The sequence below is a fragment of the Triticum urartu genome, chromosome 3A (genome assembly GCF_056163025.1).
Source record: "Triticum urartu cultivar PI428250 chromosome 3A, HENAU_Tu73, whole genome shotgun sequence".
Classification (NCBI taxonomy): domain Eukaryota; kingdom Viridiplantae; phylum Streptophyta; class Magnoliopsida; order Poales; family Poaceae; genus Triticum; species Triticum urartu.
The window spans coordinates 472,529,056-472,547,045 of record NC_141875.1 but is presented as its reverse complement, the minus strand read 5'-3'; the positions used below and the strand labels follow the sequence as shown (position 1 = coordinate 472,547,045).

The 17,990-nt window shown below is 53.4% G+C and overlaps 1 protein-coding gene across 1 annotated transcript in view; it reads left to right on the top strand.

Moving 5' to 3' along the window:
• The first annotated feature begins 564 nt into the window (after positions 1 to 564).
• LOC125546881 (uncharacterized) overlaps positions 565 to 17,990 on the top strand; it is a 30,069-nt gene continuing 12,643 nt past the window's right edge. The window contains exons 1-5 of the mRNA XM_087515489.1: positions 565 to 805; positions 1,177 to 1,241; positions 13,469 to 13,553; positions 13,708 to 13,974; positions 14,057 to 14,593. Of these exons, the coding sequence (XP_087371615.1) occupies positions 565 to 805; positions 1,177 to 1,241; positions 13,469 to 13,553; positions 13,708 to 13,974; positions 14,057 to 14,593 (1,195 nt within the window). The remainder of the gene's footprint in view (positions 806 to 1,176; positions 1,242 to 13,468; positions 13,554 to 13,707; positions 13,975 to 14,056; positions 14,594 to 17,990) is intronic.

The window sequence follows — 17,990 nt, the reverse complement described above, 5'->3', positions numbered from 1 at the left end:
GGGGGGTCAAACAAGGGTCAAACCCGGGTCAACTCGCCGGAGTTGACCCGTGGCTCGTCGCCGGCGGAGCCAGAGACGGCGTAGGGCGCCGGGTTTCGCCCTCCGGCGACCAGAAGAGCGGCGGAGGGGCTCTACTAGACGCCCAGGCTCGTGCGCATCCATTGCGGCCAGCGGCAGCTGCTGGGGTGCACTACAGCGACGACGGCGGCCAGAGCTACGGGTTCAAGCGGGGCGAGGCCACAGAGGACGAGAGGGCTGGCTAAGGGGCTCACTGAGCTCGGCGTGGAATTCTCGGCCAAGACGGGGCTATGGCCTAGAGGTCGAAAGCGACCAGGGGAGAAGGGGGAGACGACACGGGGGCTCACCATGAGTCCGTTTGGAGGGTCAGTGGGCTCGAGGGCGGCCGGAGTGCAGCGAATCGACGGTGAGGGGCTCGGGTGCCCGAGGTTGAAGATGACCGCGATGACAATGAAGCAGAGCCTCCTGGCGTCTAGTAGCTCGATTGAGAGGACGAGGAGGTTCTGGTAGTTCTTCTAGACTCGACGGAAGGGTGAGGGGTGCCCGATGGCCGCGGTGGTGCTCGTCTGCGGCGGCGGGTGTGTTCGGTGGTGCTGCGCGGAGAAAGCAGAGGAGGGGAAGAGGTCCAGGGGGAGAGGGAAGAGGTGCAGGGGGGTGTCGGGCGTCTCCAGGCGAGCAGCTGGACTCGCGGGGACGCTGCCAGCGCGAAGCAGGAGGTGGATGCCTCCCAGCGTGCGCGTGCGTCTTCGCCTCTGCCTACTGGCAGAGGAAGACGACGAGCGAGGAGGTAAGTGGGCTGGGCCTAGCTGGGCCGGTCCTGTTGGGCCACCAGGTAAGTGGACCAGGTGAGTTCTGTTCTTTTTAATTTTTCTGTTCTGTTTCCCTTTTCATTTTATTTTGCCACTGTTTTCAAATTCAAAATAATTTCAAACAGTGCCAAAACATTCTGAGATATTTTATGTTACCTCTCTGGACTATTCCAAAAGTACATAAAACATTTCAAAGCATTTGAAAATATATTCATTATATATTATGAATATATCCCCAAATTCAAATAGATTATTGATTTAAATTCAGAGACCAAATAATTCCTTAAAAATGTTCCAGAATTTTGGTTTGATGTATAACTCTTGCCAAAATTCACAAAACTATTTTTAGGGCATTTTGGATTCACAGAATGCAATTTAAAGGGTGCTTGCCCTTCTTTTAATCAGATTTCTGAGGTTTCAACAATCCTCAATTCAAGTTTCATAAATTCAGACATGATGCAGGATGCTGTCAAATGCAACTAATACAAGCAAAGTCTAGGGTTGTGACATTAGTCATCAGGTTAAGTAAGGGTTCGCATGCTATCAATAAAATATGTTGATGATAAATAAGCACATTGCAGATTCATCAGATTAATTCAAGCCACATGGAAAACCCATTTATCCAAACCAAGCATGATTAAGAACTAGGAAATATAGCACTTGTATATGTTTCTCATGTATTAAGTGCAGCCAAATTCTATATATTCCTCACATGGTATATAATAACAGAATGCAACCACATCAATTGAACACCGCATTGTAGAATTGAACCAAACAGTTAACTAAACACCACAACAAATGAACCAAACGTTAACTGAGCACCACATTGCACAATATAACATACTTCTAATAGAAGATTAGACAGTTAACTAAACCAAGCATGCTTAACAACTTGGAAATATAGCTATTGTATTTGTTTCTCATGTATTTAGTACAACCAAATTCGATTTATTCCTCACATGGTATACAATAACAGAATGCAGCCACAACAACTGAACATCGCATTGCAGAATTGAACCAAGCAGTTAACTAAACACCACAACAAGAAACCAAGCCACAACAAATGAACCAAGTAGTTAAGTAAACACCAATTGAACAATATAACATACTCCTAATAGAAGATCAGATAGTTAACCAAACCAAGCATGCCTAACAACTTGGAAATATTGCACCCTGAAGAATTGGACATCACATTTGCAGAATTGAACCAAGCAGTTAATTGAACACCACATTGCACGACATATAGAACATATACACTATAGCAGAAGATTGCATGGTAAAAGTAGATAGCACAATTCACTAGAATTTGTTAAGGAAAGGCAGTAGCTAGCAAACTGAACATGAGTCCTTATAGTGATCTAATAAGACAAGCTACTCCTCATTGTCGAAGATATCGATGACGATTGGCTCCTTGGACATGGAAGAGGGCGAGGCCTCCGCATCGTGGATGCCCTCGTTGTAGTGGTCAGTTGCCTGAGCCGCTCCGGGCACCAACCTGCTGGCTCTCGAGATGAGGTAAGCACGTGCACGCTGAGAAAACACCTCGTAGTCTTCGTCGAAGGAACCGACGGTGGCCTCGAGAAAACACCACGAGCTGTCGTTTAAAGCAGCTAACCGTGTCGCGGCATCGACGCGCGAGGCGTGAACGGTGGCCTCGACGGCGAGGTGCTCCTCCAAGATCTGGGGGTCGGCATGAATGGCAGCCATCGCGACCTCATCTGCGCGTGCGGTCGCGATTCCCTTCTCCGTTGCCAAATGCTCCTTGAGGTCTTGACTATACTGCGTGCACCATGGCTTAGGCCGGCGCTTATTTGGTGGAGGGGTTGGTGATTTGGGTGGAAGGTGCCGCGCTCGCGCCGGCGGTCGGGGCATGTGGGTTGTGGAAGGAGGAGGAGGATGGGGGTTGGGTGTGGATTACCTGCCTGGATAGGCAAGGCCAAGCAGCGTGAAGGAGGGTCACCGGCGAGGAGGCGGCGACGCTGCAAGCAAGGAGTGAAGGTTTCAACTTTGAAAGGAAGGCGGAAAGGGGGGAAATGTGGCTTTTGGTAAGGGGGAGGGGGCGGGAGGTAGATATTTCCGCGGAAGCCAAAAATTTGGAATCGCTTCAGCCAAAAAACTGGCGCGCAAAGTGTCATCAGACACAGTCCCTTATTCAGACACGGTCCGAAGATATATTGTGCTGCATCTCACACAGTTGGTTATAATAAACTGTGTGGGATCTACTTGATTTTTCGTCTTGATTTGAATTACATAATGGGGTCACAATGACCATGGACGGTGTTTGAATTGCTAGACCTTTTATTTGCAGTGATCATAAAAGAATTGGAATTATTCAGGGTTCGTTTGGACATTTTTATGCATTAAGTGAGTTTTCAATGCATTTATGTGCATAATTCAAATTTGAACTACATGCACATGCTCCAGTGCATATAAATTTGTTGAAAAATCAAATCTGTGTCCTTGGGTGCATGCTTAGGTCCCATGCAAGAAATGGGAATGAATTTCAAACACCATGGCACCGTTAATTGCCGGCAAAACAGTTAGATGCCTGGTTTCTAAATTCTAGTAAATCCAAAACTCATCTGAAATTCATGAAACTTGGCATGCTATCATGGAGCGGCATCAACATGCCGTGGTACAAATTTTGTCCCATTTGGAGCAGGTTTGGGTATATGCTTCTCACAAACCGGAGCTTCTCACAACAAGCATGATGGTTTTCGGTAGGGAACATCCCACCTTTGGGGATGAAATGATATCCATTGCCCCTTATTGCTTTCAAGTTTTTTTCTCGTGTCAACATAGAACAACATGAGTGTTGTGTGAACTTTTGTGATTTTTTCGGGGTTCGTTTGGACATTTTTATGCATCACTGAGTTTTCAATGCATTTATGTGCATAATTCAAATTTGAACTACATGCACATGCTCCAGTGCATATAAATTCATTGAAAAATCAAATATGTGTCCTTGGGTGCATGATTAGGTCCCATGCAAGAAATGGGAATGAATTTCAAACACCAGGGCACCATTGATTGTCGGAAAAACATTGAGATCCTGATTTTTATATTCTAGTAAATCCAAAACTCGTCTGAAATTCATGAAACTTCACATGCTATCATGGAAGGGCACTCGACATGCTGTGGTATTTTTCGTGTCCATTTTGAGAGACGACGCACTCGAATAATGACAGCCAATAAAGGCATTTTGAAAAAATAGCTGCCACTTTGATATCTCAAATGTTTGTATAATTCATACTGTATGCGGTTGGTTAACCATTCACATGACACCACGTGTCTTGGTTTTAATGGCTATAGGAGGTGCCGTGTGGACAGCTGCTTGACTGAACGGGAGGCATGCGACCGCAGTCCGGTGCGCAGGCTCACCGGGAAGCATACAAGTTGTTCAACACAGGATCTGTGCATCTCTTCAACACAAACGGTTCAGATTACGGTATGCAAATTAAAGCCAGACTTCGGTGCTAAGCCAAGAGACACTGCGATTTGTCAAAATATGCAGCTAAAAATCAATACCACCATCTATTTTTTGCAACTAAAATTCAGTAATTAAGCATATATTTCATTCATACTAGAGATTAAGCAGTCGTTCTCATCGGGAAGTGAGACAGCCTTGGACCGCCGCCCGCCTCGCTCCCACTGGTCTATATTAATGGCGCCGTCGAGCGGCCGCACCCCCCATCCTCGGCACACACACAATTCCTCTCTCTCCGCCTGCATCCTCGACGTCGCTGAAGCGCCCCATCGGAGGGAGTGGTGATGCCGGGGCTGCTGAAGCACCGGAGCACGACGTGAATATGGAGACAGAGGTTCCTGTCCCCGCCGACGAGGTGGAGAATGAGGCTGCCAACAAGCAGAGGCGGGTCGATAAAGAACCACAAGCGACTCAAGCAGGCCTAGACTTCATCAACAACCTCCCCGATGATATGTTGATAGTCATCATATCCCTCCTCCCAATCAAAAATCGGGCGAGGACAGTCGCCGTTTCCCGGCGGTGGCGCACCTTATGGCTCCGCATCCCTGTTGACCTCCTCCACGCCCACAAGCTCTGCCATGGCTATCGCCAAAGCTTGGATGCGTTCTCCCAGATCCTTGGCAGTCACCATGGCCCAATCAAAGGCCTTATCGCGGGCAAGTTCCGTTCCAATGGCAAGGAGCGAGCCAAGCTTGACGAGTGGTTCCGATCCCGCGCCATAGATCTGCTCGAGAAGCTAAGTTATAATGATGGGCATATGAGCTTGCTGCCAACGTCCGCGCTCCGCTTCGCGCCCATGCTGCGCCTTGCCAAGTTCATGAACTGCCATCCCCCTTAGTGACGCGCCCGTTCTTTTTCGACCATGACTGAAGCACCTCGAGCTCGTCGCCATCCGCATCCCAAAGGATGACATGGAGCGCCTGCTCCGCGGCTGTACTACACTCGAGTTCCTTCGTCTTCAGGCGATGAATTGGTACCTTGCACGTCACCTCCAGGACTCTCCGCACTATTTATGTGTGTTGCTGGTGCTGCAACGAGAAATCACAAAAGGTGGACCACAATATGGTCATCCAGGACACACCTTCACTTGAGAGATTACTTGTAGTTGATCAACAAGGTCCAACAAGAATCAATGTCATTTCTGCACCGAAATTGAAAGTGGTGGGCTACTCGTCTGTCAAATACTACAACTTTCAGGTACAACAATCACCTTATATACCTATCCTTCTTGATATCAACGTTATTTCTAGTTTTGAAGATGTATGTTCGTCTGTCATCCAGCGAAGCTTCACCTAGACTCTGGGCACAGTGAAGGTCTTGGCACTAGAATCTATCGTCCCCAACCTGGACCAAGTTTTCAGTTGCCTGAGATGCTTTCCGTGCCTGAAGAAGCTGTATATCGAGGTGATGTTCCTTTCCTATTAAATGTTAACCATAAGGGAGTTCAATCTTTTGCACCTTTTCCCAAGTTTACAATGACTATGTACTACGATTTCTGAAGGAATTTTGGAGGATTTTAGGACATACACCCCCACCCCATATTGGTTGCTTCATTCATATGGTTACAATCGTCGATAAGCATTTCTCCTTTGGATTCATCTGTACTAGTTTTCTTAGGGAATTTTTCATCCAATCCAACCTCTTGTGAAGAAGGCTACATGTTTCTAGATTTTAATCAAATTAATGCCCATGTTAATCATGACACATCGAAGATGGCACGTTGGTGCATTTTACAAATCCTACAAACCAAATGGGCGTGTAGCAGTGCTCAAAACTGCATGTAGGCACTAACACGTTCTCTTCTTTTTGCAGTGCATATTAGGCCCGCTGGAAGATGTTGATAACGACAATCACATCGAATGCCTGGATCCGCATCTCTCAAATATTACTTTGAACTCCTATCGAGGGACCCCACCGGAAATTATACTTGCCATGTTCTTTCTTGCCAGAGCAAAGGTGCTGAGGGTACTGAGGTTGAACACACATTTAATTAGGAAAGATCAATGGTATGATTATCAGAGGCGGCTGGTACTGCGGAATGTAAGTACCTCCAAAAATGCCAAACTTCATATTGGAAGAGCATATGGCAAAGCAATTGGAAGTTATTGTGTTAAGCCCATACATGACTTGTTAGCGACTGATCCCTTTTCAGAAATTACGCGGTTTGAAATGTTTGAATTTGGGCGTTGTAATCTTTGAATTTGAACCTTGCAATATTTATGCTATTTGTTATATTGAACCGTTTCTGTTCTCTTGTCTCAACGCAAATAGTTCATCCGGGTGAACCACATGTCGTACATCGCACACACATTAATCTGGCTGACCGTTTCTTTTGTGTTGTGATACGTCTCCAACGTATCTATAATTTTTGATTGTTCCATGCTATTATATTATCTGTTTTGGATGTTTAATGGGCTTTATTATGCACTTTTATATTATTTTTGGGACTAACTTATTAACCGAAGGCCCAGTGCAAATTGCTGTTTTTTTGCCTATTTCAGTGTTTCGCAGAAAAGGAATATCAAACGGAATCCAAACGGAATGAAACCTTCGCGAGGATCATTTTTGGAACAAATGCAATCTAGGGGACTTGGAGTGGACATCAAGGAAGTAGCGAGGAAGCCACGAGGCAGGAGGGCGCGCCCCCACCCTCGTGGGTCCCTCGCAGCTCCACCGACCTACTTCTTTCACCTATATATACTCATATACCCTGCAAACATCCAGGAGCACCACGAAACTCTATTTCCACCGCCACAACCTTCTATACCCGTAAGATCCCATATTGGGGCCTTTTCTGGCGCTCCGCCGGAGGGGGAATCGATCACGGAGGGCTTCTACATCAACACCATAGCCTCTCCGATGATGTGTGAGTAGTTTACCACAGACCTTCGGGTCCATAGTTATTAGCTAGATGGCTTCTTCTCTCTCTTTGGATCTCAATACAAAGTTCTCCTTGATTCTCTTGGAGATCTATTCGATGTAATTCTTTTTGCGGTGTGTTTGTCGAGATCCGATGAATTGTGGGTTTATGATCAAGATTATCTATGAACAATATTTGATTCTTCTCTGAATTCTTATATGCATGATTTGATATCTTTGCAAGTATCTTCGAATTATCAGTTTGGTTTGGCCTACTAGATTGATCTTTCTTGCAATGGGAGAAGTGCTTAGCTTTGGGTTCAATCTTGCGGTGCTCGATCCCAATGATAGAAAGGGAAATGACACGTATTGTATTGTTGCCATCAAGGATCAAAAGATGGGGTTTATATTATATTGCTTGAGTTTATCCCTCTACATCATGTCATCTTGCCTAATGCGTTACTCTGTTCTTATGAACTTAATACTCTAGATGCATGCTGGATAGCGGTCGATGTGTGGAGTAATAGTATTAGATGCAGAATCGTTTCGGTCTACTTATCACGGACGTGATGCCTATATACATGATCATGCCTAGATATTCTCATAACTATGCGCTTTTCTATCAATTGCTCGAAAGTAATTTGTTCACCCACCGTAGATTATGCTATCTTGAGAGAAGCCACTAGTGAAACCTATGGCCCCCGGGTCTATTCTCCATTATATTATTTTCCCATTAACTAGCTATTTCTGTCGCCATTTATTTTGCAATCTTTACTTTTCAATCTATACAACAAAAATACCAAAAATATTTATCTTAGTATCTTTATCAGATTTCACTTTTGCAAGTGGTTGTGAAGGGACTGACAACCCCTTTATCGCGTTGGTTGCAAGGTTCTTGATTGTTTGTGCAGGTACGAGGGACTTGCGTGTAGTCTCCTACTGGATTGATACCTTGGTTCTCAAAAACTGAGGGAAATACTTACGCTACTTTGCTGCATCACCCTTTCCTCTTCAAGGGAAAACCAATGCATGCTCAAGAGCTAGCATGTTGCCTAATCACAAATAGTTCATCCGAGTGAACCGTATGCTGTACATCGCACACACCTTGATCTGGCTGACCGTTTCTTTTGTGTCGCCTAATCACAAACAGTTCATCCGAGTGAACCGTATGCTGTACATCGCACACGCCTTCATCAGGCTTCCCGTTTCTTTTGTTTTGCCTCATCGCAAACGGTTCATTGGACTGAACCGTATGCCCTGGATTGCACACATGACTAAAATCTGAACCGTGTTTGATGCATCCTCCATTGCAAATGTTTTGCACCTTTTTTGACGGTTTTTTACATCCCCGTTTGTGATTAATGCATCACACACAGTTTCGCGAAAGGTTCTCTGGTCGTAGTGTCGCGTTAGCAACATCCTGCAGTAGTGTCTGGAACCAATGTTTCGTGAGGACTGGGATATGCTTGTCTCTGTTTCCAACATGACAAGTAGCACTACATGATTGGTGGGCAATGGCGAGGAAGCAGTGTAAAGACTTCGACTCCTTTGTCATGCTCGTGTGCTGGTGCCTTTAGAAGTAGAGGAACGTGAGGGTGTTTGGCAGGAATGATGTGTATAATGAGCAAGGCACAGTAGAGTGCATCTTTACAAAGCGGCACCTATGGGCGCTAGCGAGAGGGAGTGGAGTCCAACCCGGTGGTGAGTAGTCACTTAGGATGTAATAGGAGTACTGGAGTGTAGGCTTGCCGAGCGTGAGTCCTGATATGTGTAAACTCTTGTAAATATTATTCTCCCTTCTATAAAGCTAAGCTACGCTTTTGGCATACTCTCAAAAAAAAGAGGGGGTCCGCCTCAGAAAGGTTTGGGGTGGAATAAACACGTACACACTCATATTGCACCCATCACCACTTTCCGCATCTTTGGATTTGCCATCTCATGTGTTGAAGAAGTAATGGAGTGCTGCAAGCGATACTACCACGGGCAGCAGCGGTAGTACCACTGCTAGTCCCGCTTGTACTACCGCTCGTGGTTGGGACCTCAACTTTTCATGTCAGGTTTTACGGTAGTGCCTCCGTGTCTCTACCGTGCTACTTGTTTGCCACTAGAGAACAAGTGGAAGTAGGAGTGGTAGTACCGCCTGTCGGGTGGTAGGTGCGACATATGCCAACGGGTGGCTTATCATTGTGGGAGCCAGTAAGACGTCGCCGGTGCCTGGAAGTGGGATGAGGCGAAGACATGCACACCGGCAAATCTTACCCAGCTTCAGGGCTCTCCGTGGAGATAACACCCCTACTGCTGCTCTGCGGGGTCTCCGCATGATCACTGGATGAACGAGTGGCTACAAGATGCTCCTTGAGCTGTTTGGCGAGAAGAAGAAGAAGGGCACGGCTAGCTCTCCTCTCTTCTCTATGTGGTGTCTAAAACTAGCTCAGATCCCCCTTTGCATGGGTGCCCCGGGGGGTTTATATAGGCCCACCCCCTGGGGGTACAATGGTAATCCCGCTGGGCGTGGGCCCTAGCCGTCTGTGTCTACGCTCGCCGGCTTCTGCGCCGGCTGCTGGGGCCCGCCGGCTGGTGGGTCGCGCCGGCTGCCGGCTCCTTGGTCGACAGGCAGGCCCCACTGCCAAGGGCCTTGTCGGTGGTTGGTTACTGTTGCCTCAAACCTGGTGACGAGGGCTTCGCCGAGGTAAGCGTGGCTACAGTGCCGCCGCCCGGCGGGCGATCGCTATAGCCTCACCTCGTCTTGTCTCCTTAATGGGGCGTCTCCTTCGAGGGAGGAAGCAAGCCGGCTGTGGGGAGCCGGCCCTATCTTGGGCCGACTGGGGGGAGGCCTGGCCGCCTTCGGGTGTCTCTCTGCCTGAAGGGGCCCACCGCCCGTGGGCCACGCTGACAGCCCGTCGTGGGTGGCATCAGGGTCAACATGGCAACAGTGCCGCGCCGGACGGGTCATGGCCACCCCGTACGGCGCACTGTGCTAGGCGTGCTCCAGGATTCGGGGGTGGCAGGCTTTACTGTAGCCACGCCCCGCCACATCGCCGTTATGTGGATGCAGACTTCGAGGGTACGATCTTGAACGCTTTGTGGGAGTCAGCTTCTCGCGGCCGGCTTCTTGGAGCCGGCCCTCCCGCGGCTTTCTTCATGAGGGCTAAAGCCGGGCCGCCTTCCGATAGTCGGCCTGGGAGACAGCCGGCAAGTGGAAGGCGGCCCCACGTCTTGGATTCTTGAGGGCCGGATCGGCTCATAATTTTTTCAGAAGGGCCAGGGGGAGCCGGCTAGGCTACCCGTGGTCGTTTACTCCGATAGTAGTCCCCAAAGCTGATCGAGCTTCGAGGCTGACAAAGGGACGAGAAGCTTGGTCAGCTTCCTATCCTGAGGAGCCGGCTTTTCTTATGCGCGCCGTCTTCGGAAAGCTCCGTATCTTGTAGGCGGGAACGTGGGTCGGCCTGCGAGCTGACTGCGCGCCACCCCGCGGGACACGTGGCAAGGAAAGCCTGCCAACGCACGCGCGCGATGGGACACCGCCACAGGCCCGGGCCCGCCACTTCTAGGCCTCGGCCCAAGCGCGGATCTTCTGCGGCCCACAACGGACCGCTCGCCTTCCTGTGGCGGTTTCATTTCGTCATTAGGGCGCAATAATCGCGGGACGTGGGGGAGTGGGCGCAGTTGATCCCACATTCCCCCACACCACGCCTCCTCGGCTTCGCCGTGCGGGTCTATAAGTAGGGGGAGGAGAGGGAGCGGCAGAGGCTCGCACGCTCTCCCTCGCTCCACCCTTTCTCACCTTCCTTCTCCTTCCTTCCGCCGCCGCAGCGACCCATTGCCGCGCCGCTCCGCCGTCGGACCTCTCGGTTCCTTCGGTCCCGCCGTAGCGGGGTCGTGCGCGTCTCCGCCGTCGCATCGCCTTGTTCCTCGCCGCGTCGCTCCCATGGCGTTGTCGAGCTCGTGGGATGGCTCCAACGTCCATGAGGACCACGTTGAGTTCCTCCGCCGGACGCGGCGTCTGCTGGGCGAGAACTACGTGCGGGTTTGTCGTGCGCCGGCGAGGGAGATTTCGCCGACATCGGAGGAGGGCGAGCGGGTAATCTTCCGCTCGCATTGCCTGCGCGGCTTCGGCCTCCTGGCGAGCGGATTCCTTCGCGCTTTTCTTGAGTTTTACCACCTCCAGCTGCATCACCTCACACCCAACGCGGTGATGCTGCTGTCGGCTTTCGTCACCCTGTGCGAGGGCTTTCTTGGGGCTCTCCCCACTCTCGAGCTCTGGGGAGAATTCTTCCAGTGCAAGCTCGGCACCATTGTCGCGGGCGTGCCCACCCCCTACGGAGCCTTCATCGCCATGAGGCGGACGGGCGAGAACAATCCGTTCCCGCCCATCCCGCTGATCCAGTCGGTGAAGCTCTGGCAGAAGTCCTATTTTTACGTGAAGAACGTCGCCTAGCAAGGCGACTTCGTCAACCTGTCGGCTTACGTAGCCGGCCCGCCGGCTGGGAGGCAACCCTCGTGGAGCTACCGGGCCAGGTCGTTGTCTCAGGCCGGGAATGCAGCCGTCGCCCGGCTCCGGGTGATGATCCAGTCGGAGGGCCTGACCGGAGCCGACCTGGTGGCCGCCTTCGTGGAGCGCCGAGTACTTCCACTCCAAGGCCGGCCTCACATGATTTGTCAAATGAGCGGCCGCTTCGACCCGTGCCGGCTGAGCACCAGGGAGATGCCTCATGTCGAGGTGTCTTACATGGTGAACTACATCTCCAACTGCAAGCTCGCCGAGGATTGGCGATACGGCAAGGGGCCGTATTCTCGCGCCAACCCTCCGCCTGCTGTAAGTTTTTCTTCTTTTCTTCCTTTTTGTAGCTGGCCTCATGATGGCCGACTTCTGATCAATTGGTTTGTCCTCAGCAGAACCCTCTTCTTCCGCCGACGGCCGGGGCCGCAGGGGTAGAGCGCCAGCTCCTCCCCGACCGCACGGTGGACGACGTCGATGATCCGGACCTGGGAGCGGCCGCCATGGAAGATGCCGTCGTGGGGGAAGGCGACGAGGTAGGCAGCGCGGGGCTCGGGGCCGGCCTCGAGGACTGGGCGGACGATGACGAGGTCGAAGTCGTTCCGCACCGCCAGCCGGTGCTTGATCATCAAGGCGCGGGCCCGTCTACCGCGCCGGCTGCCTGTGGCGGCGCGCAGAAACGCCGGGCCACGTCAACCTACTTTGGCAGCCGGCTGAAGAAATCCAAGGGTTCCACGGCGGTGACCAAGCGGGATGAGGCGGCCATGAAGGCGGCCCGCTTCCGCAAGGCGGTGAAACAGCCGCAGGCGATCTCGGTGTAAGCGTCAAACGTCTTGTATTTTTTGTTGTCCTCTTCGATTGAGGCTCTTCTAAACTTTTCTTTGCTTGCCGGGCAGGGCACCGCTTTCCCTCGAGCGAGGTCCTGGCGGCTCCGTAGTCGAGCCGACTGGAGGGTCCTCAGGCTCCCGGCGTGTGGATCCCTGCGCCGACCTCATGGATGCCACGGAGCGGAACACACGGGAGGCGCGGGAGGAGCGGGAAGCGGCGGAGCGAAGGACCGCCCAGGCGGCGAAGGAGCAGGCCGACGCGGCGGCCAAGGCCCGGGCGGAGGCGGCGACCGCGGAGAAGGAGGCGGAGGCCTCGCGCAACCAGCCTCCGCAGCTCGTCGTTCCCCTCCGCGCCGTGGCACCCGACATCCACGTGCCCCCGTTGGAGGAGGTCGACCGAGACCCACCGATGATGGAGAGGAGGGAGGACCACGTGGTCTTCGTGGAGGAGGCGCCGTAGACGGCACCGACTGGAGCGGGCCAAAGCGGCCAACCAGCCGCGGTGCTAGAGCAGCCGGCCGGGGGCGAGCCGGAGGCAGGGGCCGGCCTCGAGGTGCAGCCGGCATTTCACCAGCGCGCAGGGGGAGCTACCTCCGCATCGGAGCCGCAAAGAGCTGCGGGCGCCAGCCGGACGGCGGAGGCCCTGGAGGCGGCTAGCTCCAGTACGTCCGAGTGGACGCCCAGCAGGGGGACGGCCGAGCTGAACACGGCGACCCAGGGGGTCCGGAACCGGCTTCAAGCCCAGGCTGCTTCGCTGCAGCGATATACCCAAGAGTTCCTCATGACGCGGGCTGTCATCCGGGTGAGCCTTCTGGCCTTGGTTGTTTTGCTTTTTTGATTTCTTCCGGGGGCGCGTCAGCGCACCCACTGGGTGTAGTCCCCGAGTTCCGAGTCGGCTGCTGAGCAGGCGGCTTGGAACTTACTAGGTCCTGACAGCTATCTTATTCTTGCATCCTGTCTGATCTTCCAGGAATACCATAACCTCCGCGCTGCTGCCTTCAACTCCCAGGCTCAGGAGCTGGGCCAGAAAACTGAGGACCTGACCAACATCCGGAGTGCGTGCTTTGTCTCGTTCATCTCCTGTGGGGGCGCGTCAGCGCACCCACTGGGTGTAGTCCCCGAGATTCGGGCCGACTGCTGAGCAGTCGGGTCGGATCTTCCCTGACAACTTCTTCCTTATTGATTTTTCCTTTGTCTTCATGCTTGCAGGAGCCAATGCCAACTTGAGGGAGCAGCTCAGCGGGGCCCAGACCGCCCTTCACGCCAAGGAAGCCGAGTGCAACGCCTTAGTCCTGGAGCGTGACCGCCTGGCCAAGAAGTTGGCCGACCAGGAGAAGAGCCACAAGGCGGCCCTGAAGAAGGCGCAGGATAGCGAGGACGCCCTCAAAGCTGAGTTCGAGACCGAAGCGGCGGGCTGGGCTGAGGCAAAACAAGCGCTGAGCGAGGGCTACGGCCGGGTTGAGGATCTGATCGATGGTAAGCCGCCTTCCTCACTCCTTGCTTGCCCCTTGCCCCTGATTTGTGTTCTGACTTGTGCTGCTTTTTGTTCTTTGTGCAGACTACTTCCCCGGCTACTCCGTCATTGCCACCCAGACGATCGAGGCCCACCGCGAGGCGCGCCGGCAGGCGGGGGCTGAAATCGCGCCGGATGCGAGCCGGACGCTTGAGGAGCATATCTTGGCGGTCCAAGCCCGGCTGCAGCCGGCTCACCGCATGCTCCGCCGCCTCCAGCGCGCCGGGGCGCAGGTGTTGGCCGCCCTCTGGCCAGGCGAAGTGATTCCCCGCACCCCGAGTCGGACTGCCGACTGGCTGGAGGTTGCGGTTGGCCGCTTCGAGGCCTGGAAGGCATCGGCAGCCCGGCTTGGAGCTGGGCGGGCGCTGGAGTTCGTCCGAGCCTGGTATCCCGGGCTGAACCTGGACCAGCTGCGCACCTGGCGGCTGGAAGCCGACGAGGAGATGGAGGAGGTGCGGCCGGCTATCGCTCAGTGTGCCTCGACGATCGCCGAGTGCACTGACATCAGCGCCTTTGCTCCTGAGATAAATGACGACGGCGTTGCCCAGCTGGAGGAATGGTTCGGGCTGGACCTGGCAGAGGGTGAGGACTCGGCGGAGGAGATCGCTTCCAGCGATGAAGGTGAAGACGACGAAGGAGAGGAAGGCGAAGACGTCGAGCCGGCCGGTGAAGCGGCCAGCCAGCCTCAGCTTGACCGTGCCTCCAGCAACGAGGCACGTGCTAGCGCGCCCTCTGCGGGAGGTGGTGATCATGCCGAGGCTCACCAGCCGGCCACTCGTCCAGCCAGCACTGCCGTCTCTACCGACCTGCCCGACTCGCCAGTCGTTCCCTTGGATTAATCTGCCGTCCTTGCTTTTCCTGCTTGTTACTCTTTGAACAATTTTTATTAAACTTGCGCAGTTCCACCCACTGGGGGTGTATTCAAACTATGTTGAATGCTGACCTTTCGAAGGTCTTTTGTGTAAATATGATCATGTGTGTGTTTGGCTTCCATTCGCGTATGCTTTTTATCCTTAGGCTGTTTCCTTTGCCGCCTTCTCCTGGCTGCTGCCTTCCCAACCGGCAGCTGCTCTGCAGCCTGTGGCTAGGGAAGAACTTGGCTATATTTTTTTTGGGGGAAGGCAAGTACTCGAGCTTTCTTAGATTGAAGCGAGGTGAATGGAAGCCGGCCGGCCGGCTACTCTGGTAGTCGGTCGGTGGTGGGAGAAAAACCGGCTTTTGTTATATTAGTCCGTTAGTCCCTAGCCGTTTTTCGTGTGGGCGTCCTTTCCTGCCTTTAACTCTTGCCAGCCGGACAGCCGGCTCTTCGAACTGCGACTTTTGGCAAGAGAAGGCTTGGGTGCGGGCACACTACTTGTCTAACCGCGGGTAGGACTTCTAATATAACTCAAGGCGGCCAGTCCCCGGGCCGACTAGTCGAACCTGGTGCCGGACGAAAAAAGTGAATGTAATGACATGATCATAAGAATGATACTCTTCATTCATAGATAAAAGATGGTAGTCCCCGAGCTCTCCTCGGGGGGCCTATTGTCTTGTACTTAGTACAAAAGTTAGCGTGATACATACTGCATTTCAACTGTAAAATCTTCGGAGGAGGTTGGCGTTCCATGGTCGTTCCGACTCCTTGCCGGAGTCGTCTCTCTTTCGTACCTTCGGCTTCTGTGCGTCGATCAGGTAGTAGGAGTCATTTCCCAGCGCTCTACTGATGACAAAGGGGCCTTCCCAAGGGGCCGAGAGCTTGTGCTGACCGGCTGTTCGCTGGATCAGCCGGAGCACGAGGTCTCCCTCTTGGAAAGATCTTGGCTTGACCTTCCGGCTGTGGTAACGGCGCAAGCCCTGCTGGTAGATGGCGGACCGGCTAAGGGCTAACAGCCAGCCTTCTTCCAGCAGGTCGACGCCGTCTTCTCGTGCTTCCTTGGCCTCTGCTTCCGTGTACATGGTTACCCGAGGCGAGTCGAACTCGATGTCAGTTGGGATGACCGCCTCGGCACCATACACGAGGAAGAAAGGAGTGAAGCCAGTTGACTTGTTTGGGGTAGTGGGCAGACTCCAGAGGACGGCCGGCAGCTCATCGAGCCAACAGCCGGCCGAACGTTCCAGTGGTACGACTAGTCGAGGCTTGATGCCGGAAAGGATGAGGCCATTGGCTCGCTCGACTTGGCCGTTTGATTGCGGGTGGGCAACGGACGCTAAGTCCAACCGGATGCCCTGCGTCGCGCAGAAACGTGTCAATGCTCCCTTGGCGAAATTCGTGCCATTGTCGGTGATGATGCTGTGTGGCATGCCGTACCGAGTTGTTATATCTGCGATGAATGTCATGGCAGTCGGCCCATTCAGCTTCTTGATCGGCTTTGCCTCAGTCCATTTGGTGAATTTGTCCACGGCGACAAGCAGATGTGTCATGCCGCCGCGCGCCGTCTTGAATGGGCCCACCATGTCCAGTGCCCAAACGGCAAAGGGCCAAGTGAGGGGAATGGTCTTGAGTGCCGAAGCCGGCATGTGTTGCTTGGAGCTGAAGACTTGGCACCCTTTGCAATGTTTAACTAACTCCTTGGCGTCATCCAAAGCAGTCGGCCAAAAGAACCCATGGCGGAAAGCTTTGGCGACGAGTGATCTTGAGGCCGCATGGTGGCCGCATTCTCCTTGGTGGATGTCTCTGAGGATTGCAATGCCCTTCTCTTGCTCGACGCATCGCTGGAAGACTCCAGTGACACTGCGCCTGACGAGCTCTCTGTTGACGATTGTGTATGCTCCGGCTCGGCGTTGGACTTGTCTTGCCTCTGTTTCGTCAGCCGGCAGATCTTGGTTTATTAGGAAGTTGAGGATGGACTGGGCCCATGATGGAGCTGCGACTTCTTCTATTGCCAACACGGCTACTGCGACCAGGGCGGGCGGGCTGGGTGGTGAAATGCTGGAGTCGGCCGCCGCCTGTTGTGTTGGTGCAGTCCCCGGGCCGACTACCGCTGTCCCCGAGCCGGGTGTGGCAGTCCCCGGGTCGGGCGTAACTACGGAAGTCCCCGAGCCGCCTACTGATGTCCCCGGGCCGACTATCGAAGTCCCCGGGTCACCTGCTTGGTTCTTCGAGCCGGACTCGGCTGCGTCGGGGTCAGGCGGCACGAAGATGGAATTGGACTCTGGAGACGGCTTGATAAACGGCTTGAGGAGGCGTTGCAGAGAGACACCGGTTGGTATTGCCTGCCGAGTGGAGCCTATTCGAGCCAGGGTATCAGCTGGCTCGTTGTCGGCTCGCGGTACGTGGAGGAACTCGCATCCTTCAAAGTACCCGCTGATCTGCTGAACGAGGAAGTGGTAGCTTGCCATATTTGCGTCCTTGGCGTCCCAGTCGCCAGATGATTGCTGGACTACCAAGTCCGAGTCGTCGTAACATAGGATCCGGCGTATGCCGAGCTCTTTGGCAAGCCGGAGCCCGTGTATGAGCGCCTCGTACTCGGCCACGTTGTTGGAAGCGGCAAAGTGAATTTGCAGCGTGTATCTGAGCTTTTCGCCTTTGGGAGAGGTGAGGATGACGCCGGCTCCCAAGCCGGTGCGCATCTTGGACCCGTCGAAGTGCATGCGCCAATGAGTGGAGTCGGGAGCTGGCGGCATGTACTAGGTCTTGGCCCAGTCGACGAGGAAGTCGGCCAATGCTTGGGACTTGATGGCGGTGCGAGGCTGGTAGAAGATCGTGTAGGGGGCCAGCTCGATGGCCCATTTCGCCACCCGGCCGGATGCATCCCGGCTGCCTATGATCTCGGCAAGCGGGGCGGTGCATACGACCATGATGGGGTGCTCTTGGAAGTAGGGCTTCAGCTTCTTGGCGGCGAAGTACACGCCATAGCACATCTTCTGGTAGTGCGGGTAGTTCTGCTTCGAGGTAGACAGCACCTCACTCAAATAGTACACCGGCCTCTAGACCGGCTGGGCTCGGCCCTCTTCTGGGCGCTGCACTACAATGACGGTGCTGACCACCCGGCTGGTT